Raw genomic sequence first — 26,589 nt, forward strand, 5'->3', positions numbered from 1 at the left:
TTGGCTAAATTAATCTAAGAAAAATTAAATAGATTGATTTAAAAAGAGACTAAAAAGTGTAGAGGTAACTTAAGGTAACCATCGACTATAGAGTGGCATGGCAATGGCATGTCTAATTCGAATTATGACAAAACTCTTTCGTTCTCTCTGCAGTAAAGGTTTGCGCTAAAATTCTTGGCAAGTCACATAAATTACTAAAATACTCTGAATGAAACCTATCCAAGGTTGCTTTGGTCTGAGCTGAGATCTATGCAGCTGATTCTACTCCCCGACTCGCTATCTGTTCCGACATCGGAGAAGAACGTCGTAGAAGTTTCCCGCATTTCTTCAACCTTACCCGTATAAACTGATCTAACTTTGTCCGTGGTCTCCCTCCTGTACTCACTAGTATATATACTCACACTCGTAGATACTTTCTGTAGAGGTGTGCTGTGAATCTGAAAATATGGTTCAGGTTATTATAACATTCTTAATATTCTTCAAAGAATAGTTCAGGGGTGTATATAATTCCAATTTTTTTATTCTTTTTCCCCACCCCCTCCAATTTTTTTTTTTATTTTCTTACCTAAATTCGAGAACTAAAAAGACATAATTTTTAAAGATTTATACTGCAGTGTATTATAAACCCCACAAAGATGCCTTTTGCATAGATGGCGCCACAGGCAGTTTTTTTTAACTTTTTTTTTATTTATTTTAATTGGGGTTGTAACGCTCAAGTTCTCTAACAAAAACTGCTTGTCCTGAATTTGTGCGCGTAGCGCCAAATTTTTTTAATGTGTTTGACTATTTCCTTCTCAACCTTCCTGTTTCCCTCGCAATCTTCCCCTTTCATTTCCGACCTTCCCTTTCCTAACCTTCCCATTCCCTCCCTTTCCCCTTCCCTACCTATCTCCTTCCCTCCCTACCTTTCCGATTCCCTCCCTCCCTGTCTACTTCCCTTCCTACCTTTCCGCCTTCACATTCCTTTTTTCCCCTTACCTTCCTTTTTTTCCCCTTACCTTCCTTTTTTCCCCTTACCTTCCTTTTTTTACTTCCAGTTTTCCTTCACTTCCCCTACTCTAAGGTCTTTGATTTCTTTCCCCCACCCAAAAATAATTTTATACACCCCTGGAATAATTACCTGTTTTTGGTGTTCCTTAGGGTTTTTGAATAAAGAAAAGCCAGAGGAAAAACTGCTGAGTTCTCCGGAAATGGTCCTAACAAAACAAAACAAAAAGAATATTAAACCGGAAAAAATCAATCAATCACAAAAGAATTTAGAAGAGAAATTTAAAAATTTTTTAACAATAATGCTTTAGCTTCCTTTGCTTGATTCCGACTGAAGTGGAAAAATATAAACCAAACTAAAATACAAACCTAATAAAAGCTCTGCGGATCTATCTATATATATTAACTTTACTTGTCTGTCTGTTTGTTTGTGACCGATAAACGCCAAAATGACTGAACCGATCGGGCCCAAATAAATTTTTTTTTTTACAAGGGAAGGCATATATGGAGGGTTTAAAAATGTCGATTTTTTAAAAAACATGAAAAATCGAAAAAAAAGCAACAATTAAAGGTTAAAATTAAAGGACGCCTAGTATATCTAATATCTATATTCTCCGTAGATCTTAATCCGAACAAAATAAATAGAACTGCTTTCTAATACCGACCTGATGTTGCTTGTAGCTGGATTACTGGTGACATGAGTTAATGAACTAGATGAGCTGCTAAGAACAGCTAAACTGCTACTGCTGCTCCTGTAGTTTTCAATCTTCTCATGTGCTGAGCTGCTTCCTCCTGAACCCGGAGATTCTGGACGAGCAACTCTAGCTCTTGAGGACGGACGAGAGGAGACAAGTGATCCCTCAGAAACCTAAAGAAAGGAAGGAGTATTTATTCAGTGTTAGTTTGTTTCAGGTTACCTCATCAGGCCTCCTTTTGAGTTAAAAGTAGTAAAATATTACGCCGAAAGATTTTCATAAAAAACAACAGTACCGTTTAAAGCGTTGTCTGATTTATTATGAATTAGATATTTGTTTTCAATTTTGAAAACTTATTATTTTCAACTGTAAATTCTCAAATAAACCGATTTGCGCATTTCCTCTGCAGGAAAACATGTAACAGTTATAAGAATTAAACACCTATAAATCTTGAAAAAGGACAATAACGTTCACATTATTATTGATTAGATAAAGTTTTCAAGGGTACCGTTGTGAATCTAGCATTACAATATTTGCATGTATGACCACTTGTAATTACGCCAACAATACCTTAACATATATCCGTTAACTTCAAATTAAATATTTGTAAAATATTAATTTTTACACATGTGTACAGACACGTGAAGTTTTAACTATTTTCACACCAAATCCATGGCAACAAAATTGTAAAAATAAGCTTGTTGCTATAGAAAATTAATTTAGGGAAACACATATGAATCATTTATCAATTCAAGACTGCATAAATAATGAGCAGAATTATTTTTTAAATTGATCAAGATCTTAACAAGAATTTTTCACTCATAAAACCACCTGTGAAGGTATTGTTTGTAGTATCTAACCTCTAATTGTTGATTAGAAGAACTGGTTCGCATATTGCTTCTTTCCTCTTCTGGATATGGAGGATCTAGTACTTCAAGACGATGAAGTAGATCCAGCTCTTCAAGTTGACTGTGTTGTTCTTCATGAACCTGTCGATCTACAGGTTGACCCCGATGTTTGTCTAAAAGTTGAAGTTGGTTTTCTAGTTCTGATCGTTTCCTCTGAAATATCTGTTGTATCTCTGGGTAGGAAAGGTTGGGTAGGTTCTCCGTAAGGTATGGGTTCTCCGCTACCCTATCTTTATAATGTATATTTGTGCTGGTGACACCGTCAATTTCATCTATTCCTCTGAAATGTGAGGTTTGAATGAAACTAATTTATTTTTTATTTCTTCCAACACAAAATGTCTTTCTTCCATAAGAACATTAAAAAAACTATAAATATCGTAATTTAAAGGAACTGTAAGCGTAATTTCAACTCCATGCAAAGAAGGCAATACCGGATTCACAACGGTACCATTGAAACTTTTATCTGATCAATAAAGTGGAAGATATTGTCGTTTTCCTTGGTTAAAAGTTTTTAATTTAGAATATTTCTTTGTGTTTTCCTTAAGTTAAATTCGCAAGTCATTTTTTTTCAATTCTTACGATTGAAAATGATCAGTTTTTAACAATATGAACATAAGTATCTAATTGATGCTTGATAAAGCCTTCAAGAGTTCTATATTTTCACGGAGTCATTTGAAATTACACTTAGTCCCTTTAAGAAATGTTGAAAATCAAAAATGTCGTGAAAAAAAATGCAAAACCATAGTGCAAAACGGACGTAACCAAAATTTAAAATTTGCTTACCTGTCCTGATCCAAGAATTGCAAAGATCTATATAGAGTAGCATCTAAGCTTGAATCCATCCTTCTAGAACCGTTGAATGAGCTGAAGATCTCCTGAACCCGTCCTATGTTCTCTGACTGGTGGAGAATATTGGACGGGTGGAGATCAAACCGAACCTTCTTCCCTAAACAGAGGTATCATTGGTTACCAACCAGCCAAGAATAAAGAAAGCTATTACAAAATGAGGAATACTAGTTAAGGGGAAGATCTCGTTCAAAAATTGAATGAATTTTGGGAAAATTGCTAAGAAGAATGTTAATTTGAAATAAAATTTAAACAACAAATTTATTTATTGACAACAATACTTAAACTGATTTCAGATTTTTTTAAATTAACTTTGACAAATGGAACGTAAATTTTTTCTTCTTTATTTTGAAAAAAATTAATATCAATTTTAAAAGCATAAAAAGCATTAAGAATTTTAAAAAGTTTCAGAAGTTTGAAAAAAATAACTTTTAAAAAAAGTGAGAGAAGTAAGAATACCTGAATCCGAACTAGACCAAGATAATGGACTTTTCAACGAGGAATGTAGTACAAGGGAATCTTAAAATAACATTAAATTTAAGAAAATATTTCATACACTAAAATGATTTTTACAATAAAATTAAGATTTTTTTAACGATTGGTCGCCCTTTTAGCTGTTCTAATATTTCAGCTGAATTTTTTGTTTAAAATTGGCGCATTTAAAAAAAAAATTTTCTGGACACAACTTTTAAAATTTGAGTTGCCTGACCGGTTCAGCTGTTTTAACGTTTATTGGATACATAAATACATACACGACAGACGGATAAAGAAACAAACAAGAGAAATATATATATTGGTATTAGATGCACTGAAATATGTTTTACTCTGGTTAAAGAGTGTCAAATAAATTTCAATTGAAGTTTGTCAGAATTGACTGACAATCTTTAGGTCTAAATATGACTTAAGAATTGAAAATAAAATAAAATTAATCTACCTGAATCCTTATTGATTGATTGAACTAAACTGGATTGATTAGTTGATTGTGTTGACTGATCAGAAACTGAGAGATTCTTCACGTCTTCATGCTTCATACTTAGTAACTTCTTTATATAGTACCTAATAAACAGAACATAAGTTATAATTAGATGGGGATCCAGATCAACACGTAGAACAGCTTTAATCAAATAACTTGTTTTTGGGTTTATAGTTAAACTTTCAGGATGTGTGGTCGGGACGGAGAAAGTGTTTGAATCAAGATTTCCTTGAAATAACTCTGTAATATTTAATTTAAATGTGAAGCAATTCAATTCTAACATGAGAAAAAAACTCTTTTTCTGTGAGAGTGATAAACCCATGGAACAGTTTGCCCGACTATGCTAAGGAGTCTAAAACCTTAAACATTTTCAAGAACAATTACGATGATCATGTGAAAAATGTCGTGCATATATATAGCGAAAAACATCCATTTTAAGAATCGCTTTTTATTACCAAAAAATGGTATCTAAGCGAAACCAGAACGATAAAACAATAATTTCACCCAACAATAAATCTCCGTTAAAATACTATTTACAATAAAATTAAAATACAAGAAATTGAGTCTACCACTCACCAACTATTAGTTAAAACTTACCGGAGTTTATCGTTTTCTTCCGGAGCAAGATGGCTAGGACGGGTTCCCTTGGATTTCCTAAATGCTAGATCTGCTGACGGAGAACTAGGATTGGTTCCAGTATCCGGAGGTTTAGTCTCGGCTCCAACAGGTTTATGCCTCCTTTAAGTTTAGGTCGTTTTTAAAATTTGAACATACAGAACAAAACATTTTAAAGAAGTCAACCGTTTTTAGTTCAGTTTTCATAGGGACTGCAAAGTAAAAATTAAAGGGGGTATATAGGCTGAAACCTAAAAATTTAAGGAGTTGATCGAGACCCATAAGAGTTCTATCTGATGTTCCTGTCTCGAGAAATTGATATAAAAATGTGTCAAATCTATAAAAAAATTAATATATATAAAATTTTGCATAAAAATCGTGGGTTTAAACAGATCATATTCAGCAAATATGCAACCAATCTGAAAACGACAATATCCCAGAGGAGCCTGAAAAGTTAGGTTTGCTCCTATAATTATTTGAATTTAATAATTTTTCATTTTAAATAGACATAATTGGTAACATAATTACTGAGTCTGTATCACGAGACCAGAACTCCCACCAATAGCAGTGCCGTGTCTCATACAAATTTGACACAGTTTTATATCAATTTTTCGAGACAGGAACATCAGATAGAACTCTTATGGGTCTCGATCAATTCCTAAAATGCGTAGGTTTCAGCCTCTACCCCCTTTCATTTTTCTTTAGAGTCCCTTTAAGGAATATTGACCAGACTTGACAATTTACTAAAATTGGGAATCATTATCTTCAAATCAACAAATATTGAGGAATTTTAAGAAGTTAACCAAAAAACTGAATGTTTTAGTATAATTTATAAACTGCCCCCTACCTGTACTGCTTTAAACATTCTAAATCTGATAAACTAGATGCACTAGAAAACAAACATTTTATTTTCAGTCCAACAAAAGTACGGTGTTTCAATTATAAAAAATAAGTTTTTTTTTTTCATTGTAAATCATTTATTTACATATACAGTTAATACCAACCACGCAAACCACACAATAAAAAAAACTTTTTTTTTCTACAATCTACAACCGTTCCGTTGAGTTTTGATTTTCCATTATTGTTTACAACTAATCTAGACCATCTAACATTCAGTAAGAAACGTACATCTCCCCCCCTGGATGTATCTTAATTGAGGTTTATTCTATAATGTTTCAGGAGAATCAGAAGACAGATCTGAAAGCCCCCCCCCCCCCCCACGATAGAGAACCCAGACCGCCACCCGCTTCCGGCCATCGGAAGATGAGGTACTACCACGGGACAGGCTGAACCGAAGTCCAGAATTATGCCCTACCACAGCCTAAAATGGGACACCCCCGGGACATGACATGTTTATTTCCCCGCGTCAATACTTTACACGCATGTTTTGATTGTATCAAAGAAACGAACCGACTGAACTGATCGAGCCCAAAGTTAATGAAAAAATGTCGAAATTATATATTTTGAAAATGCACCAATGTAAACAGAAAAATCCGAGAAAAAAATTAGAACAATTAGACGTGTCGTCAATCAAAGTTGAAAGTTAAAAGCATAGTTTAATTCGAATTTCTTTGTGATTATTTTCTTTCAATGAATTATTAAAATAGTTTGTTCCCTAATATCTCGACTGGCAACTTGGGCTGAGGATTTATATTTTCTTCTTGTTTTTCTCCGATCCTGGACAATAGACTGATGGTAGTAATTTGCCTGTTTTTGACAAACAAGAAAACGATTAACTTTTAAGTACATTAAAAATCCTTAATTCTATTCATTCTTAAAATAAAAATAAAATCTCTCTACCTTCAGCTCAACACTAGGCTCTGGATTGCTGTTGCTGGAATTTAAGTTTCTGGATGAACTTTTCGAGCTAATTCACAACATTTTTCTTTAAAACTTAGAATTAACACTTAATGTAACCAAACACAGTTAATTGCAAAAAGCAAACCCTGACTCCGCCAAATTCAGAGTTAAGTGGAAAATATTTTTCATGCACATATCTCAGACTATTAATTTTAATTTTATTATCCATCTTGACTGTTAAGTGTTAATAGTTTGGAATTGTAAGAAAACATGTCGTTCCTTAGGAGTGGTGAAGAAGTTTCAAATTCCAAAACTTTCTGAATAAAAGCTTGATCAATTTTAAACTTGTGCTGAGCATCCTTCGTCTTCTGTCCTTGAGGTTTTTCTTCAACGGTTTTGAATAAAGTTTCAGGACTAAACTCCATCGAATCTGTATTTTCCTTATTCTCCTCTAACTTCTTTCTAAATAAAATACAAAATAAAAGAATAGAAATCAGCAATAAAAGGCCCATAAAACTTTTTGAAGGCCCCAGAGACCAACTTATGACTGCGTATCGTTAAGCTGTACAAGAACTCCAGTTTGTCAAAAAGTAAAACATTCTTGCAAAATTAATTAATATAATTTGAATACATAAACGTCATAAGGACTGAACTCATCGAGCTCATATTTTGTGTCGATGTAGTTCACATTTACCAGAATGGCCCTGGTAGCCCTGGAAAAGGTTAAATGCCGGCACAATTAAAACATACAAATAATTTTGAAATGTTGAAAATCTATAAATAAAATATTTTATATTCGTAGGTCTAGTTTTGACTGTTATACCTGTGTTCCTGTATTCGAGAAAGAATATATCCGACAGATTCGAGATCAAAACTATCACTGACATTCGGACTATCTAGGTTGGTATCATGGGCAGCTCCAGGGCTTTGACCTCGGTCAGAGGTTTTGAAATATCCAGCCCTAGGTTCAAATTCCTGCTGGAGAGAGCTGACCCCACTGTCTAGTGGTCTGCTTGAGGTTTGGAGGTCTTTAGTTCTTAAAGAGGCCGAGGCAGGAGGACGGGAGACTTCAGAGGTCCTTGAGGCAGGAAGAATCGATGAAGGACGTTTTAAAGATGATTCTGTTATTGTCCTAAATATATTTTGTCTTCCAAATATTTTAAGAAACATTGTCTTATCACGGGAAATCATTTTGGTTTATATCAACATTTGGGAAAAGTCTTTGTACCATATTTCTTCAAAAGTTTATTAAAGTCCACTCAAGAATAAGTTTCACAATTGTGTTATTTATTTACAAAGGTTAAGATAACGTCTCAGCAATAAAGATTTTACCTACGACTAGCAACTTCAACGCTAGCACTGTTCGATGAAAATTCATCTTCAGCTCTACTTGGACCTCTAAAATATTAGTCGGGGTCAGTGAATTAAATTTTATCTTATCTGATTCTGATAATATGCGTGTACTGTGTATGTGTGTGGGGGGGGGGGGTAATAATTACCTGACGGGTATAAAGTCAACTTCATCTGTAATAGAACTGGCTGTGGTTGATTCTCCAACATTCTGTTCAAATAGTGATATAGGAGGATTTATAATTTAAACAAGGTTTATAATTCAGTGCTTAGGATCCATTTAATTTTGATGCGGATCCGGATCCTGGATCCGCACTGGAAAAAATGGATCCGGATCCAAATCCGGATCCGGATCCAGGTCATTTCTTTAAGATTTACTGAATTTTTTAACAAAAAATTATTTTCAAATATTTTGTTTTATTTTTTTCGCTTATTTTTACCATAAACTTGATGAACAATTCAGTAATGAGTAAATTTCAAAATCTCTCTTTTTTCAAAAGTTCAGATTTGGGTTTTAGGAGTAAAATTTTTTTTTGCAGCTTTTAGTTGATATTTTACCCCTTGGATCCGCGTATTTTTGCGGATCCGGATCCAGGAAGCCGGATCCTAAGCACTGGTTTGTATCATGTTACCTCTGTAGCTTCTAGAATAGTTGATAGTCTTGATAAATCTAAACCTTCTTTATCAGTCCTTTCAGTTGTATTCCCAGAAGTCCGACTAGCCAATGATATTCGGGGTTTTGGAACAAGGTTTCTATCTTTCGTGGATTTTCCTCGAGAGCTGTTGCCCCCACGGTTCACGAGTTCAGTAGAGATGATTCTACGCGGGACAGTTTTCCTGGATTCCGGGCAAACCAAGCTGGGCTGCAGGTTTCCGGATTCCTGCAGAATTCCAGATTTTCTTTGAACCGGTTTGGTCGATTTCTCAACTGCTATTTTTCGGGGATTAACATCAACGATCTAAAATAATAATTTTTAATTTAAAAAATGGGTTCTAAAGAATGGTAAATATTATCTTACCTGGACATTGTTCTCCTGTTCCCAAACCTTGTTTGCTGATCTCAGTTTCTCAATTAGAACTACACTTTCCTTCATGTCTTTCTCAGCCTAAGGTCAAAACTTTTGAACTCAATTATGTTTAAAATGCGCTCAGTCGGTTCCCTGGTGGTTTGATTAAAGTTTTGGGACAACCCACCCCTGTATTTATTAGGATTTAAACTTTGTCCTTCGATTAAAAAAATTTACAATGTAGATACCAGCCGACATGGTAATGCAGACTTTTCCTAACATTTTTATTTCTTTAATATCAACTTATTTTTATTTCTTAAGATAAACTTATTGGATTGTCTATATATTAAGTAATAAGCATTAATCTCTTTTTTATGTCCGATAGTAACCCTTTTACCATTTTTCCTCAAGTGTTGATCAGGGAACTCGGTAGAATAACGGGAATGTTCTAAGATTGGTTTTCTAAATTCTAAATTCCAAGCAAGTGAACTATAAAGATGGGGAAACTACATAGCATTAACAAAACTACCTTTTCAATTTTTTTCTGCATCCATTTTTCTCTACAAAGCTTGTCTTGAGCAGCCCTTCCTCGAGCTTCTGCCACCAGTTTATCCTCCTTAAAGGAAATATTTATAAATTTTGCTTGACAACCACATTTAAACTTTTAGGACTAGCAGTTTACAGTTTTGAATTCTAGTGCTTAAAGTGAATGGTTACCATAAGAATAGTTTAATCCAACTGTTTGATAAAAAATTATAACCGAACGACGAACTTCCTATTCAAAAGGAAGTAACCGACAATATCTCAAATAGACATATTTCTGATATATATTGAATCATTCTGTAATACTATGTTCTCACCTCTACTACCCTTCATTGACGATCAATTTCTTTCACAATCACCGTTTTGATTAAATGTACAACTTAATTAATAAACCATTTATTTTGCCAATCAACCAACTAATAAATTCTTAATAATTTATTTTTTAACAATGTTTTAATAATTTATTTTTTTATAATTTTTGTAAAATAAAATGGTACGAGGCATAGTTAATAATTTCAAATGTTCATCAATCATCTTTTTTTCTTGCATCCGCAGTTTCTCTTTTTCTAGCCTCCTTTTGGCGGTCCATTTATGGCGCTGCTGTTGAAAGATTGTTTATTTTATTGTATAGATGTACCCCTCTCCGTTTTTTTGGTTTGCTTAAATGTAATTGCAGTCTCAGCGCTGAACATTCTGTCTACTTGCATTGGCTAGATCATCACTTCTAGCACTTCAAATAAGTTTCTAATTGCAGCGAGGGAGCAATAGCTTCCTTGCTTTGAACCGCATATATTTACTTTCCTGTACAAGGAGGGTTGCTGTTCAATGAAGGATAATCAAGTGACCCGCTCTAAGGTAAACTTGTTGTAGGATTCAACAGAGAAATGTCCTCAAGTCTCATTTCGCTGCTTGTGAGAAGGTTAGATGGTAGGTAGAGGAGAGTTGGAGATGAGGATAAGGGTTTGTAGGAGTGGCGTATTAGAATTTTATTAAAATCATTCCATTTTTCCACATGTTCCCAGTCCAGTGGAATTCTTCAGGAAGTATCGCATTTAATTGCACCACTGCATGCAGAATGCGGAGTTGTCCCCTTTAACAGCTCTGCTCAGGGAGCAGGGACAGGGCCCTTTCAGAAAGGGCTCGGATCGCTTATTTGAGTTGATATAAAACCGGATTAGTATTGGACATAGTAGCTCTTTGTTATTCCTTTTTCTTGACTAAGTAACCCCGGCAGTGACTACTGTAGTTAAGAAGGAGGCTAAATAATTGAGAAAGTGGTTCAGGGCCGTTGGCCTTCCCTCCCTCCATATGTGCAGACAACTTTCTCAGCGTCCACTGCAAATAGTGCAGAGAGCCTTCTAGCAGAGCTCTGTTATCCTAGGCTGTAGGAATGCAACTGTCTTAATTACTTATCAACATAAGTAGAACAAAGCAAAGATTGTAAAATACACCAATCAAATCAAATCAAATCAAATCAAATCATCAAATCAAATCAAATCAAATCAAATCAAATCAAATCAAATCAAATCAAATCAAATCAAATCAAATCAAATCAAATCAAATCAAGAAGCCGAAGATTGTCCTTGACAGCTCCTTGATCTAGCCGGGGCATGCCATCTCAATTCTTTCCAGATCAAGGCTTTTGAGTTTTCAGACTAACGCAGGTTAACACAGGTTAACACAGATTAAGCCTTAAATAATGATTTTTAGAAAATCTTACTTTTTTCTTTTCCAGTTTAAACTGTTCCCATTCATCAGGATCATCATAGCATTCAACCTAAATATTATTATGCTATTAAATTCTACATTCGATCTAACCGACACAGGGTTAATATGCTTTGAAATTAATCGAACTTCAACTGACAAGTTTATACTCCAAATAAATCATTATTTTTGAACTCAAAATTATTTTTTCCCCTATTTCAGAGAGAGAAAAAAACTAAATGAAAATTATTTTTTTAAAAACTGTAGATTAACCTGTCTGTGTTCTACTAGAGATTAAACCTACCTGTGATCTATTACTAGAGATTAAACCTAAATGTGTCAAACGGGAGATTAAACCTACATGTCTTTGACATGTATTCTTCTGGAGACTTAACCTACCAGTACCTATGTTCTGCTAAAGATTAAACCTGCATGTGTACTACTGGAGATTAAACAAACGCCTGCTCTGCTGGAGATGAAAACCTGCAGGTGTTCTGGAGATTAAACCTACCTGTGATCTGCTGGAGATCAAACCTACCTCTGATCTACTGGAGATTTAACCTACCTGTTCTACTCGAGATTAAACCTACCTCTGATCTACTGGAGAGATTAAGCTCCCGACAAACTTTAACTTTGACCCGTTCCTTCTCCCCCCTCTCTCTAACGAGAGTCACCTTTCCTAAACCAAGCATTACATTTTTCTGAAAAAAAACCATGACGAGAACAGAATATGTAAGAATAATTGAGATATTTGATAATCTTTTTTTCTCATTTAGATTTATCATTACATGATCTTCCATTGACTTCACTTCAAACACAGGATGTAATAGTTCAATGTTATCAACAGCTCCAGCCTTCCTTACTCCTGAAATAATAATCAAGGCATAACGATCAAAATTAGAAAAACTACTGTTTGGATAAAACCCATAAAGACAAAAATGCTTTCTACCGTTGTTTTTTCGTTATGTATAAATTTCTTTGATTGTTACAAGAAATTCAAATCCGTTCAAACTTTGTAAATAAAATGATGACAAGCTTATCTATGCTTAAAAATCATGCTTGAATTGGTCATTTCCGTAAATCCTTAACTATCATAGTTTTTTTTTACTCTTTTCGAAAAGTTTGTAAATATACCTGAGACACGAAGGGGTTAGATATGGCCTCCATACCATCCATAGGACAAATCAGTACAACAGCTGTCCCCCTTTATTAAAATAAGTTTTCATTTCGTTTAATTTAAACTCAGAGGAATAAATTTTCAAGCTTTTGGGAAAAATAAAAACTTAAATGTCGTCTTTTCCCCTCAAAAAATCTAAAATTCAGTTATTCAAACCCTTGTTTGTTTGCACAACACTTCAAGCCTTCTAAATAAGAAATTATGGAAGAGGGGAGAATTTCAAAAAAATATATCATATAATCCGAGACAAACATTGTAAGCCAAAAAAATGAAATCTATAGCCAAAGGGGATGGTGGAGTTGGCACATTTGATGTAAGGGGGGGAGGGCCTGCCTTCATTTTTGGTTTAAATCTTCCAATTTTTTGGCTGCACGACTAATTAGTGATCGAAATTCCTATTTTAAAATCAAATTGAATTTTAATGACCTCTAATGACCTCTAATGACCTCTAACGACCTCCACAAATAGAAAATATTTCAACTATGGCTTTATGCATATCAAACGAAAGCTAGGAACCCAGGGAATACAGTAACAGCAACAAATCCAGTATTTGACCTTCTAATGACCTCTTACGACCTCTAATGACCTAAATGACCTCCAAGAATGAAAATGTTTTAACTATGGCTTTATGCATATCAAACGAAAGCTAGGAACCCAGGGAATACAGCAGTGGCAACAAATAGTGCTTGACCTTCTAATGACCTCTTTGGAGGTCATTTAGGTCATTAGAGGTCATTAGAAGATCAAAAACTGTATTTGTTGCTGCTACTGTATTCCCTGGGTTCCCAGCTTTCGTTTGATATGCATTAAGCCATAGTTGAAATATTTTCTATTTGTGGAGGTCATTGGAGGTTATTAGAGGTCATTGAAGGTCATTAAAGTTCAATTTGATTTTATTTTAGGAATTTCGAACCCTAATTAGTAATTAGTCGTGCAGCCAAAAAATTGGAAGATTTGAACCAAAAATGAAGGCAGTCCCTCCCCCCCTTACATCAAATGTGCCAACTCCACCATCCCCTTTGGCTTGTCTGCTTGTTTGTTTGTCTGTCTGTTTGTGTCCAATAAAAACGGCTGAACCGATCGGGCCCAAATTTTTTGTGGGACAACATGTGACCACAGGGAAGTTTTATGAATGATAAGCCAAAAAAATGAAATCTATTATATAATCCGAGACAAGCATTGTAAGCCAAAAAAAATTAGTACTTCTATTCGTCTTCCTACATGAGAAATCGTTTAAAACATGCTAGAAAAGTATAAAAAGCACTTCTGAATCTGACAAATCTGCGGTAGAAAATTTCATATGAACTTGGAGATGACCCAAATTTCTCCGAGCTGTAACTTCTACGTAAAGACCAGTAAGTTTAGCTCAAATAGTTAATTATCAAGTTCCAAGTTATAAAATAGAAGCAGTGGTATCGATTTAAATGTTTTTGATAGCTATGAATTAATGAACGCTAAACCTTTTCGTCGAACAAAAATTGCGGATGCTTCATACCTGCAAACGACCAGGCCTAAAGGTCGGGTGTCCTCGGTCAATTTGTACGGATCATCAGGATCTAAAATAGCCAAGGGGAAATTTATTTTTAAGGGGTAATTTTTTTAAGCTAAGGGGAGGGAAAATTCATTTCCCCCCATTTAGTCCTCAATAAATAATTAGCGCACACTAGACTAGGGGAGGATGATTATTGATAATTCGCCTTATTTTAGAGCAACTTAAAATTGCAATGCTTTATTTAAGGGTTTATTTGGTTGATTCGAAGAAATTCTTAAAAGTAATCTAGTTTACAAGAAAAGATTTCTTGTAACCGCGGCGAGAAACCTTATTTATTAATTGAGCGATATTCTGACATTATTTTTTTTTTTCGATAAATAATTTATTAAATTTTACCTCTCAGGTACTCGATACAGTTGTCCAAAACAATATTCAGGAGTGGATCAAACCCCTAAAATATGGAAAAAAAGTTTTCTTAGTTTTACCATTTTGATTAAACGTTTAGATAGTGGATAGGAAGAAATTAGTTATTTTTATTAATAAGATATTTTTTTCGCTTTACATTATAACGAATGTTTGACTGGTTGATGAGATGAAATGAGTTAATTTTTTCGATACAAGAATTAGAATTAGATTTTCTTCGTTTGTAAACTTTAATATAATTCCTGAGCAAACATTATTATACCTTTAGTACTCCACTGCACTCCCGTCCACCGGCATACTTGATCCGAATCTGTTTGTCCAAAAACCTCTGCAAATCTGGAAAATATTGAACAGGATTAGAACATCTAAAACCAGTTATAACAAGAAAAGATAACCTGAAACCAGCTATAACAGGAAAATAACATCTAAAACCAGTTATAACAAGATTAGAAAACCTGAAACCAGTTATAACGGGATAAGGACATCTAAAACCAGTTATAACAAGATTAGAAACCTTAAAACCAGTTTTAACAGGATAAGAACATCTAAAACCAGTTATAACAAGATTAGAAAACCTGAAACCAGCTATAACAGGAAAAGAACATCTAAAACCAGTTATAACAAGATTAGAAAACCTGAAAACCAGTTTTAACAGGATAAGAACATCTAAAACCAGTTTTCACAAGATTAGAAAACCTCAAACCAGTTTTAACAGGATTAGAACACCTAAAACAAGTTATAACAGGATTCGAATCAAATCAATTTAATTATGAAAGAGAACCCATCGTGGAGCCCCAAGACCATCTAAAATCGGTATTAACAGGATCAGAACACCTAAATCCAGTTTTAACAGGATTAGAGCACCATAAATCGGTTAGGACAGGATTAGAACATTTTAAGCCAGAAATACAAAGATTAGAAAATCTAACAAAAGTCAACAACAGATTAGAAATTTTCATTGCTGTGGCGACTGGGAACACTGACTACAACAATCAAACAAGATTTTGTGAAACAAAAAAAAATATAATAATTAATTTAATTAAATGATCAGAACAAGATTATGTTCAAGATCATGATCGCTACGCCCGATGCTTAGGATCGGGATACGGTGGATCCACAAGAATCTAACTTCCTAAATTATGCCTAAAAATAAGCAAAAAAAGAAATAAAAATGAGTTGAAACTTATTTTGTTAAAAAAATCAATAAATTTTAAAGAAATGTTCATCCGGAATCCGGAATCCAAGGAACTGTCTACGCCATACCTAGAATACTTTGCTTCTTTCTTTCCGGCTGGGCGTCTGCCCCTCCTTTCCCCTGGTTTCCAGCTCCTGCGGACATCTTGTCTGAAAATTTACACTTTAACCTTTAAGTCTTATTTTAGTTTTTCCAGTAAAAGTTTGAAAAAAGAATTGGCCTTCAGACGAATACTTGCAAATACTTCGAAGGCAAGTTGAGTAAGAAACGTAAGAAACGTATTTGGTTAATATTGTTAATTTTAATTCAAATAAATTTGTAATTAATTGAGTATTTCTTAAATAAATATTTGTATTACAATGATTGTTTGTAAATTAATGAACTTAAATGTAAATTTTTATCCTCTTTACAAGATTTAAATAACATTTTAGGCAAATTTTAAGATTTCCTAGAAAAATGGTGTAATGAGAGTTAGAAAGTTAAAGATAAACAATCTGCGAAAAACTTTCAATTTATCCCTTTTTAGTTTTCATTTTTTTTTTACTTCATGAGTGCTTAAAATAAACTTTTTTTAAATCTTTATTTTAGTTCTTGTTAGAATGGGCATGAATTAATGATACAAAAACTATAGCTAGGTTAATTGGTAATAATCATGATAACAATGACTGCAAATTTTTTTTTAAATACAAATTTTCTTTAAAAACTTCAAGTCTGGCACTAGAATAAACTAAGCAAAACTAATTGGCACAATATTAGCAAGGAGAAGACGGTTTGCACTGAATGAATCTAAAAAGTATGATTTATCAAATTATTACAAATATATGTATATTAATACTTCGGTCTTACTTTCTCGTAAACAAAATTATGTTTGTTAGAGGTGACAGTTTTCTTGGTATATTTAAAATGTTTGAGAGCAAAATTATAGAATTCTAGTTCTAACTGGAAAACTTTGCTCCGCTTCATTTTATCTATGGTTTGCTGGGAGACAGGATCTTTATGCTTAGTTCGCTTAATGTGTGCTTTACCCGTGTCTCTGAAATATTAAGTTAATTACAAACAGTTAAGTGAACCGAAGAATGGTAAAAGGATACATATACTAAATGACCTAAATAATGAAAATACATGGTCTAAATCTTTAAAAATTAATGATGGACCAAAATTCCTTGGAAGTTGGGAGTTTGAATGTTATTTTTAAGCAAAAAGTAACAATCTAAGAATTCGAGGATTTTTCTGCTTGCGTTGGTGGACTTCCATAATCTTTTAAAGATAAAACATGGAACTATGACAGCTATTAAGATATATCCTAGTTTACCTGAGATACTGAACCCCTCCTGCAAAGTACTGTGGAAGAAGGAGTTCTAGAACAGTTACAAAGGATTCAAGGTCCTCAGTCACACCTACAACTACAATACAAATATTATAGAAAAATACAAATATTAAAGAAAAATACAACTACAATGCCATATAGAAAAATACGACCAAAATACAAATATTAAAGAAAAAGAAAACTAAAATACAAATTTTATAGAAAATAAAAGTACAATAAGAATATTAGTAGAAAAATACAATTACAATACAAATTTTATAGAAAAATGAAACTACAATACAAGTATTCTAGAAAAATACAACAAAAAATAAAACAAGACATTCCTATATATATATATTATATTTGTTACCTATAGCCGGCATGACCAAATGAGTTGAAATTATTTGTGGACACTCATGGTTGGCCACGGGCCGTGGGGTGTTTTAGGCAAAAAAAGTGATTTTTTCAAATTTTTTCAAAAATATTTTTTATCAAATTTTTTTTTTCACGGGCAACACCGGGCCCTTCATTTAGTATTATATTTATTTATTTATACCGAAGGGTCCCATTTGTCATCTAAGCAAGCTTAGAAGTAAAACAGGTTACCCGACCCGCCAGCACCCCCATTAGATAATGAGATGTTAGCCTCAGGGTAGGGGGCCTGTTAGGATCGTATACTGGTAAATACGACCTGGGTCAGGCCACATGTCGGTTAGGTCGTCATGCAGCCCAGTATTATATAAAAATACAACTACAATACAAATATTATTGAAAAATACAATTATAATACAAGTATTACAGAAAAATACAACTACAATACAAATATTATTGAGAAATACAACTACAAAACACATATTATTGAAAATACAATTATAATACAAGTTTTATAGAAAAATACAAATATTGTTGAAAAATACGATCATAAAACAAATATTATAGAAAAATACAACTACAATAAATATAATAGTAGAAAATATAACTAACACTGCCTAACATATTGTATTTTATTCTGGTTCCTCTACAATAGAAAAATAATGATTAAGCACGAACTACATACAAATATAATCAGAACTCAAGAATATAGAATTTCAGGGGAGTGTTTTAACCAATTCACATCTTATATCAACTTTTCAAACCTTTTCCATACTACAGAGCAGGGCAATTAATAACATACTACTTTTCATATAATGAAAAAAAAAATATATTGTTGAAGCTAAAAATAATTTTTGTGAATCTTTTGTTTATTAGCGGGTGGGGCAATTCAATCTTTAATATTCCTATCATAGAATCATATTTAAAATCAATAAAAAATTGTAAAAAACAATGAGTCAACACCAAGAATAAGTTCGATTTACCTAAATATTTATTGATAAGATTTTGTTTAGCCTGCTCAAGTGCCCAGGATGAGCCTAAATATCAGAATTAAATTAAAGATAAGAATATCCAGTTAGTTTGGTTATTTGGTGAATTAACCTCTAGACCCCTATTGAGAATATCTGCGTAGAGTCTATAGATTCACTGAGTAACTATTTATATCTATATTTTTACTCAAAAAATGTCTCCAGCATATCGTTATCCAACCACGAATATTAAGACCCCTCATATTAACAATTTAAATAAAAATTAAAGATTTAAAAATAACAAATATGTTATCAAATGTTTTCGGAAATAATAATTGAAAATTCAACTTTAAAGAGTTTTATTGGTTTAACCAAAAAAAATACTAGGCCTTAGGATATAAAATATTTAATGTCCCTGCCTGGCAATCAGTAGGGATGTAATATATTTATATATTTAGTGTTCTTGCCTGGTTCCCAGCAGTGGGGTGAGGATCCACAAAAAAACGGAATTTGCATCCAAAGCTTCTATATCCAAATATTTTTAAGAATGTAGGTATAGATGTAACTCTGACACTGCACAGGCTAAATTCTCTACAACTGTTCAATGATACAAATAGAATAAAAGTTGACATGTTAGACATAAAGTACAAAAGAATGTGACTTTGATAAGATATCAACGCAAAGAGAGGTCTAATCAACATTATAATAAAGGTCAGTCATACCAATTCTCAACAAGAAAAAAAACAAAATGGAAACAAAATAGATCTTGTAAACAACATTAAAATATGTATTATATTGCACCATCGAATTCATAGATGTGTTGGAATTTGTCTATAACAGATGTACGCATAATCCCTCAAAAATATTTTCCTTCGGATCACAGTCTGGTTGATTCCTCTCAACACACTCGTCGAAGGTTGTTGTATCTCCTTGCTTGGATCGAACCTTGTCCTCTATTTCAGTTTTCGGATAAAAAATTGTGGCTAATAAAAGAGAATAAAACACGTATAAAATATGAAAAAAAAATTATTTTGACGTATGAAAAAAAGAATTAAAATAATAATTTCAAAAAGAAAGTGTGCACTATTTAAAGTAAAAAAGCTATTGTTGAAGAAAAATATGTAAAGTGATATCACAAAAACTCTTGCCTAGAATATCGTCGCCGTACCTCAGGAAATAATAATATGAAACCAGTCGTTCTAAAGGTTTTCTGCACAAAACATCATTTTAGATCTCTTTTGGTCATAGAGATTTTTTAAAGATTAATGTTGACTAAAAGATTTCGTAAACACTGACTTTAAAATAAAAAAATTAAGAATAAAGTTCATTCTGATAATAATAATATGATTAATGGATTTATGACATAGGATATAAATGAATGAATAAATGTTTTTTTTGATAAGATTGATAAATGCTGGATAAATTTTACTCGAAAGTTAAAATGAATGAATACGAATTTGTATTCAAAATAATTCAGTATTTGAAAAAAGAGTGTTGTTTATGTCTTACAGTCCAATTCTTTAAAAGGTTCAAACACCTCTCCTTAAACAATCCCCCCCCCCCCCGAAACGAAAAGTTCGTTGATTAGATTGACCCCCACCACAACTTAATGCACATACATATAAACAGTTTGTTTTTAATCTTCATGACGAAACAATCTCAAGGAATAATAATTGTCTTAAAACAAATATTTGAAAATTATCTTTTTCCATCTCATGATCTGAGTTAGTTTCCCTTTTTCCATTTGAAGGACCATTTTATTTAATTAATTTTTTTTCTTTGTTAGTTTGCTAGTGGTTTTTAAACATTTTTTACTACCAATTTTGATGGCTATTATATCAATAAAATGTGGAATTAACATCAATTTTCTTTACTCTACAGAGGTTTGGTCCATCACCATCAACGAATTTTAAATTACATTCCAAGGTTTGAATGAATGAAAGAATGAATGTATTCTTAATAAAATTAATTAATCCAGGATGAATATCTACTTCAAGGTTAGAATGAATGAAGGATTAAAAGAATGAATGTATTCCCAATAAAATTGATGAATACAGGATGAATATCTACTCCAAGGGTTGAATGAATAAAGGAATTAAAGAATGAATGTTATTTCCTAATAAGATTGATGAATACAGGATGAACATCTACCCCAAGGGTTGAAGGCTCAAAGTATGCAAAGTGTCCATGGAAGAGAAGAGGAAGACTGGACCAAGCTGAATACAAAAAATTAATTAGATCGTTTATTTCGAAAGAAGTGAAGTTATTGCGGATAAGCAGTGAATACTATTGTTTGTATTGAATACTATTTACAAAAACTGTGTGTTTTCCTTAAGATGTAAACCTTTCACCTCCAGTTTGTCATGATTTATAAAATAAAATATGACCAAACTCCCTGTAAAAAAAACTCTCGGGGGGGGGGGGTATATTAAGTTCAGGTGCACTTAACGTTAATTAATTTAGTTACAACCCCCCCCCCCATGGAAAATTTTATAAGCTACCCCTGGAGATATTATCTATTTTAATACCCGATATATTTCTACTGATCTCCAATTGATCGTTGAAGGATAAAATATTCTTGGATCCTGCAGATGTCAGCCTAACCTGCACTATCCTGTATCTAGAAGGTAATATTAGAAATTATTAATTTTAATTTAAGAGTTGGTCATTTCCTAATTACGATTTTGGACCCCCCCCCCTCCTCAAAATTTTGTACGTTTTTGTGACAGCTGTTTGTACATTATCGGTCATGTGACCGCAGCGCCAGGCTCCCTGACTGTCCTAACCGCGGAGCTCGGCCCCCTATACAAAAAAGACTAAATAAAACAAAGAAAATAAAACAGGGCGATTCACCGGAAAGTGACAGGTATAATATCGTTTTTATGACAGCTGTTTGGATATTACTGGTCATGTGACCGCAGCGCCGAACTCCCTGCCTGTCCTAGCCGCGCATCGCTCGGCCCGGATATTGTCTTACCCTAACCTAACCCTAAAATAATACAAAATAACTTTAAATTATATCCATGTGACACATATGAGATCCATGTCCAAAATTCGTATAATAGAACGGACTCAAGAGTTGACGTTCGTTAATACCCCCTGAACCGGATATCAAAATAAACGGATGGAAGTAAAATAATCCTTTAAGAAGAAAAAAATTATCATTTGACAAAAACATTCTCATGTTAGTTATTCTTAAAATTTCAAATAATTTTCAAATAATTACAATATAAGATAAATAAGATGGTATATTTCTGGAGAACGATTTTTGAACCCCCCCCCCCCCCTTCCTATCAATTTTGTTCATTGATCTTACAGAAAGTGTCTTAACTTGACCTAACCCGTGGCCGCAGCGCTCGACCCCCTAGCCTGTCCTAGCCGCAGCGCTCGGCCCAAAAAGTGTCTTAACAAACCTTAACCCGTGGCCGCAGCGCTCGGCCCCCTACCCTATCCTAGCCGCAGCGCTCGGCCCAGAAAGTGTCTTAACCTAACCTACCCTAAATAATAATAAATTTATATTAATTTCGTCATGTACAAAATTGATAGGAGGGGGGAGGGCCTGAGGGGGTCCAAAAAACGTTCTCTAGGACAGACACAATAAGATTAATTTTTAAATTTTAAGAAAAGATATCTTTATTTGACAGACGAAGGAGCTTTAATTTATTTAAAGAACTATTGACGCACAACTAAAAGCACGAAGTGTATAAGATTTCGTCCTACCTATTCTGGCTGCGTATCTCGTACGCAATGTTCATGAGAGATGTACTGCCAGTTTTAGGAATCCTGTTGTACATGAGAACTGGAGGTCTGGAGTAAGTTCTACTATCACGGGAACTGCGTAATTTGATTAAAAAATAATCGGATATAATTTGATTAAAAAATAATTCACTAGAATAATCACAAAAAGAACGACTTGAAAAAAATACCTTGTGAGATCCTTTGCAGATGTTGGCTGGGTGTGAACATATAAATAGAAAAATATGAACGTACAGCAAACTACAAATATCAAATAAAATTTGATATACCCCATTTCATCTAAAATAATGTTGCATATTCATTATATCTGCGCCAAAAATCCAAGAATACGTTTTTGCTGCGATTTATTTAACGAATTACGTTTTCCGCCGGATTTTCTGAAATAAATATTTATGCTCATATTGCCGCAATTCATTAGTAAACTTTAATTTTTAGTGAATCAAAGACGACAATCCTAAAACAAATTTAAATGAAAAGAAAAAGTAGAATCAACATTACCGATATCTATTCTATACCGAAAAGTATTAGGTACATGGAGGCGAGACAGAACCAGAAGGGACAAGATCATGGGCGTACTCCTGAATTTGTTCAGGGTGGGGGGGGGCTTAAATTATTTATCTTTCGACCTACGCAAATCCGCTATACTCCACTTCTGACCCACGCCAAATCTGCTATACTGCACATCCGACCTACATGTGATGAACGGGTTTCCGTAATAGAAAATTTATTTCTTTTCCCCGTTTTTTTGGTTAATTGCAACATAGATAATAGATTCCAGGGTAAGTAGGGTGTCTTGAACTGCAGCATCAAAATTGAATTTTTTTATCATTCATCCAAGGAATTATAAAAAAAAACTAAAACACAGTTTTTTGTTTTAAGTTGTTTTGTATTATCACCAGTTTCCCCATAACTTTTCACTTTACATTGAGTATTATATTCCCTTTCTAGTAATGGGACAAAGCTTGGTTCGTTTTTTTAGGTTTTTAAACACATTAAAAGCGTCACGCAAATACTTACAAAGACGACTTTTTTATTAAAGTTTTGAATGTTAGCAAGCTTTTTTTGAAAGAAAAGTTTACAAGTATTCAAGGAAAAGCTTGATATAAATCAAAATTTAAATCAAAGTTCGTCTTCATTGTATTGATATAATAGCCTACCACTGTATGTCAACTTCCAACGTTATAAAAGTAAAACGTTGTATTCTGTAATATTAAGCTTTTTTATCGTTGCAAGTAAACTTTGGCAAAGTGTAAGAAAAGCAAATGTTTAGAATAAATCGTAAAACTATACTTTGTACCATCTTATTACTATTTATGTTTATTTTGATATAATAATTCATCAACAAAGAGGATAACAAGATATAATTTAAATTAAATATACACTTAATGTTTTAAAACCACTTTTCGGTGATATCGATGCCTTTAAAGCTACAAGTAAGAGTAATTGCAGAACTGTTCAGAAAACTCATAATCGTGCATGGATCTCAAAAAATTTCCTGCAATAATGTTTAGACTGAACCTATTCATCAGTCTGGAGATTTCAAAGTTTTCTCTGTTTTTCCAGTCACATGTTGAAGCCATATAATCCTCTAGTCCGTTCAAAAAAGCGCCTTCTTGCTGCACTAGCGCCACAGCTACATAGTGGTGCATTCCGGTACTATATTTTGAAGATGGCGGCTGATATACTGCTATCACATTTCCTTGATCTACCTTTCCTCCAGGAATATTAACAATAAGCCAATGCAGATTTCTTGATTCAGCATCTATCATAGCAAGAGTATAATAGTTCTCAGGTTTGGAAGGAAAACTAATCCTTGTTGGAGGATTGGCTGTCTGATTTGGACTTAGTTCAGATCCAAGATGAACACAGGCATGTAATCCATAGTTTATGTTCACCAGGCCACCAGGTACAGTAGGTAAAACACCTAAAAACGATTTTATGAATAAAAGTTTTCAATGCAGAGTTGAAAATAAATGGTGAACACTGCATATATTTGATCGACTTTTTTCCCCTTCTAAGCTACCCTAAATAAAAAATGTAATTTATGTTAAGATGCAGTTATCTAAATGATCAATCTTAATTTGTAAAAACTATTATTAGCATAATAAACTTATTTGCAGGATTCAAAAATCTAGATGTTATATACCTGGTACAAGTCCAGTGTTTAAAAAGTTGTATTCAATCTCAATTTTTGCTTCATCTTGAGGTACCTCCCACTTATCAATCTTGAATCTCGGTGCAAAAGGACCCGGTATACTAGAAGTGTCATCATTCTTTATCAACATATCATAATCTTCATTCATGATCTCTTCTTCAGAATACGCCAGTGGATCACCTTGAAGCAATTCAGAATCAATTAGAGAATGCTGTGAAAATGAACTTCTCATTCCACCTTCTTTAACAAGTTCAAAATTTGAGGTTGGTTCATTAAATAGATTTCTTGGAGTTTCAACTGTATCCAGATCAAAGTTTGTTTGGTATGGATGTTTATTCATATTTGTTGGTAGGACTTGATTCAAAGGAGCATGATAGACCTCTACCTCCAAAAGTGGAGGATTCGTTTCCCTGGATTGTTTGAATTCATTGTTTAAAGATGTGTATTGTAATAATGCTGGAGACGCTCCATATTCCTCAGATTCATGGGACAAACTTGAAAATGATTCTTGAGAAGAACTTTCACTTGAAATAGCTCTGGTTATGGTAGGAGCTGACCTATCCAAAGATACAGGTGAGGGATGAGAGAAGAAGGAGTTTCTTTGTTCTTGTGGAGAAGTCTGAGGGGGCTTGTGTAGCAGGGACTGGAAGGGGGTTGAAACCGAACTCTGGTTTTCGATGTAGGATGAGAAGGTTGGGGTTTGGGGTCGGGAGAAGGTTGGGGTTTGGGGTCGGGAGAAGGTTTGGATAATTGTCATTGAAGAGTGTCCAGGGAGAGCGTGACTAAACTGAGAAAGCATTTCGTTCTGTTTAGAGTTTATGACAAGTAACCTGAAACAAATGTTTGATAAGAGAATAATTTCCAAAAATCCAATGATAACTTTTTTCTTTAAAGAATTTATCAATCCTTGACGTGTGTTGTGCACTTTAAACAATTCACAACTTTACTTTTAAAATTTTTTCTTATTGTTTCTGGCACTCTTCAAATTATCACGATGGCAGTGAATTAAGAATTAGCCTTCATTTTTCCCCCTCTATTCTATAAATTTAAAGTAATGCAAATTTTAATGATTTCCCTTCAGTCTTTGATTTTTATTTTCAAATGTTTATAAGATCTTTCCTTCCTTTTCTTTCCTCTTTGTATGTAAAATATCGAAAACATATCTTGAATTCTTTTAATTAAAAAATACTGAAACATTTTCCGCTTTGAAGTTTGATTTTTTCCCTCCCAAACTTTATTCATTATGTAACTTTGAAATATTTAATTAAATTCAGAGTTAGTAAATGAATAACCTAGAACAGAAATATATCTGCAACAATAAATGCATTATACCTCCATGCACTAAGACCCAAAACACACGACATTTGACAAATTTTATGCATATTTGAGGTTGTTATGAAGCAAATAATCGAATCATCTTAAATAGTCTGTAAATGTATTTTCAAGTCATCCTCCATTGATTGAGTGGCATGTCCGATTCACAACGGTGCTCTCTAATTAATTAAAAAATAAAATGTTTTGTTTTCTAAAAAAGATTATTTTGATCAAAAGCTTTATCTGTTTTGTTTTTGAAAAATTATCATTTTTCAATTGTGGGTTCAAAAGTGACTTGCATATTTTTTGCATCAGAAACAATGGAGAAATTAACAGAATGGAATAGTTTTTAAACAAGAAAATTAATTCATGAGATGACGGCTTTTTAAATTTTAAATTTTAAGTACAACGACAGTCTCCTTTAACGTTAAATAAGTTTCCCACTCGTCTTCCTCATCCGAGTTTTATAGGCCCCACTGTACCTGTTCTGAGTACTAAAGGCTGGAAAAGCCAGGAGAATGGTCAGCATTGAAATCTCCATCTCTGCGCTTCTAAAATTGCGTATACCCCGATACGTTGCGTCCTGTACGCACGCACGCTGGCAACTGCGGAACCAACAACAATACTCGCCCAATCTTAACCCATGCACTTGACATTGATAACAGGGGTTAGTTGAGAACATTTATTGAAAATATGTTTTTTTTTAATTTCTTAAAATCTTTAAAAAAAATACAAGAAATATTTGTAATAATTTTATTCATATTCAAATTGATCCCTTTCGCATAAACTATTATTGAAAAATATTGACTTGTATTGAGTTGAATACGCATAGAATTGATATTTAAGAGGGCAAAGAGATCATTTTCTGGAGAAGAGGGGGGGGGGGGGGGGGTTAGGGAGGGGTAATCATATTGACAGGAAGGAAGGATCATTTGATGAGGTCTAAACAAGCCAACTGTGTCAAGATGTAAAACAAACAATGCTAAAATTACAAATTACAATT

General features: G+C 33.4%; 3 protein-coding genes across 5 annotated transcripts; all 3 read right to left on the bottom strand.

Annotated features, from left to right (window-relative positions):
• LOC111714412 (uncharacterized) lies at positions 1-12,292 on the bottom strand. Its single transcript, XM_023489512.1, has 20 exons — positions 12,019-12,292; positions 11,445-11,501; positions 9,711-9,797; positions 9,194-9,280; positions 8,807-9,133; positions 8,324-8,385; positions 8,157-8,222; positions 7,648-7,956; positions 7,104-7,286; positions 6,825-6,891; positions 6,640-6,701; positions 5,872-5,913; positions 5,007-5,147; positions 4,371-4,492; positions 3,896-3,955; positions 3,374-3,536; positions 2,543-2,870; positions 1,653-1,855; positions 1,121-1,196; positions 1-437 (listed from the first exon to the last, which is right to left on the bottom strand). Exons 1-20 carry the CDS (start codon positions 12,226-12,228, stop codon positions 216-218), a joined length of 2,874 nt encoding a protein of 957 aa, XP_023345280.1. The 5' UTR covers positions 12,229-12,292; the 3' UTR covers positions 1-215.
• LOC111714413 (uncharacterized) lies at positions 12,125-26,212 on the bottom strand. 2 transcript variants are annotated; one of them, XM_023489515.1, is made up of 9 exons: positions 26,069-26,195; positions 24,375-25,102; positions 23,730-23,733; positions 15,784-15,866; positions 14,783-14,856; positions 14,494-14,548; positions 14,101-14,161; positions 12,563-12,632; positions 12,125-12,293 (listed from the first exon to the last, which is right to left on the bottom strand). In XM_023489515.1, exons 1-9 carry the CDS (start codon positions 26,125-26,127, stop codon positions 12,288-12,290), a joined length of 1,140 nt encoding a protein of 379 aa, XP_023345283.1. In that variant the 5' UTR covers positions 26,128-26,195; the 3' UTR covers positions 12,125-12,287. The 2 variants fall into 2 exon arrangements, with proteins under 2 accessions (XP_023345283.1, XP_023345282.1); XM_023489514.1 differs by lacking the exons at positions 12,125-12,293; positions 12,563-12,632; positions 14,101-14,161; ... (1 more) ...; positions 14,783-14,856; positions 15,784-15,866 and having other exon boundaries at positions 23,408-24,041; positions 24,264-25,102; positions 26,069-26,212.
• On the bottom strand, positions 16,419-22,485 carry LOC111714414 (heparin sulfate O-sulfotransferase-like). Of its 2 annotated transcripts, none has more exons than XM_023489517.1 (10): positions 22,288-22,485; positions 22,082-22,168; positions 20,890-20,981; positions 20,478-20,577; positions 19,510-19,571; positions 19,232-19,314; positions 18,829-18,886; positions 18,377-18,430; positions 17,028-17,118; positions 16,419-16,748 (listed from the first exon to the last, which is right to left on the bottom strand). In XM_023489517.1, the coding sequence occupies exons 1-10, from the start codon at positions 22,389-22,391 to the stop codon at positions 16,544-16,546; spliced, it is 936 nt and encodes a 311-aa protein (XP_023345285.1). In that variant the 5' UTR covers positions 22,392-22,485; the 3' UTR covers positions 16,419-16,543. The 2 variants fall into 2 exon arrangements, with proteins under 2 accessions (XP_023345285.1, XP_023345284.1); XM_023489516.1 differs by having other exon boundaries at positions 22,082-22,195; positions 22,288-22,481.
• Positions 26,213-26,589: the final 377 nt, after the last annotated feature.

Source organism: Eurytemora carolleeae, unplaced genomic scaffold, assembly GCF_000591075.1.
Source record: "Eurytemora carolleeae unplaced genomic scaffold, Eaff_2.0 scaffold530, whole genome shotgun sequence".
NCBI lineage: Eukaryota > Metazoa > Arthropoda > Copepoda > Calanoida > Temoridae > Eurytemora > Eurytemora carolleeae.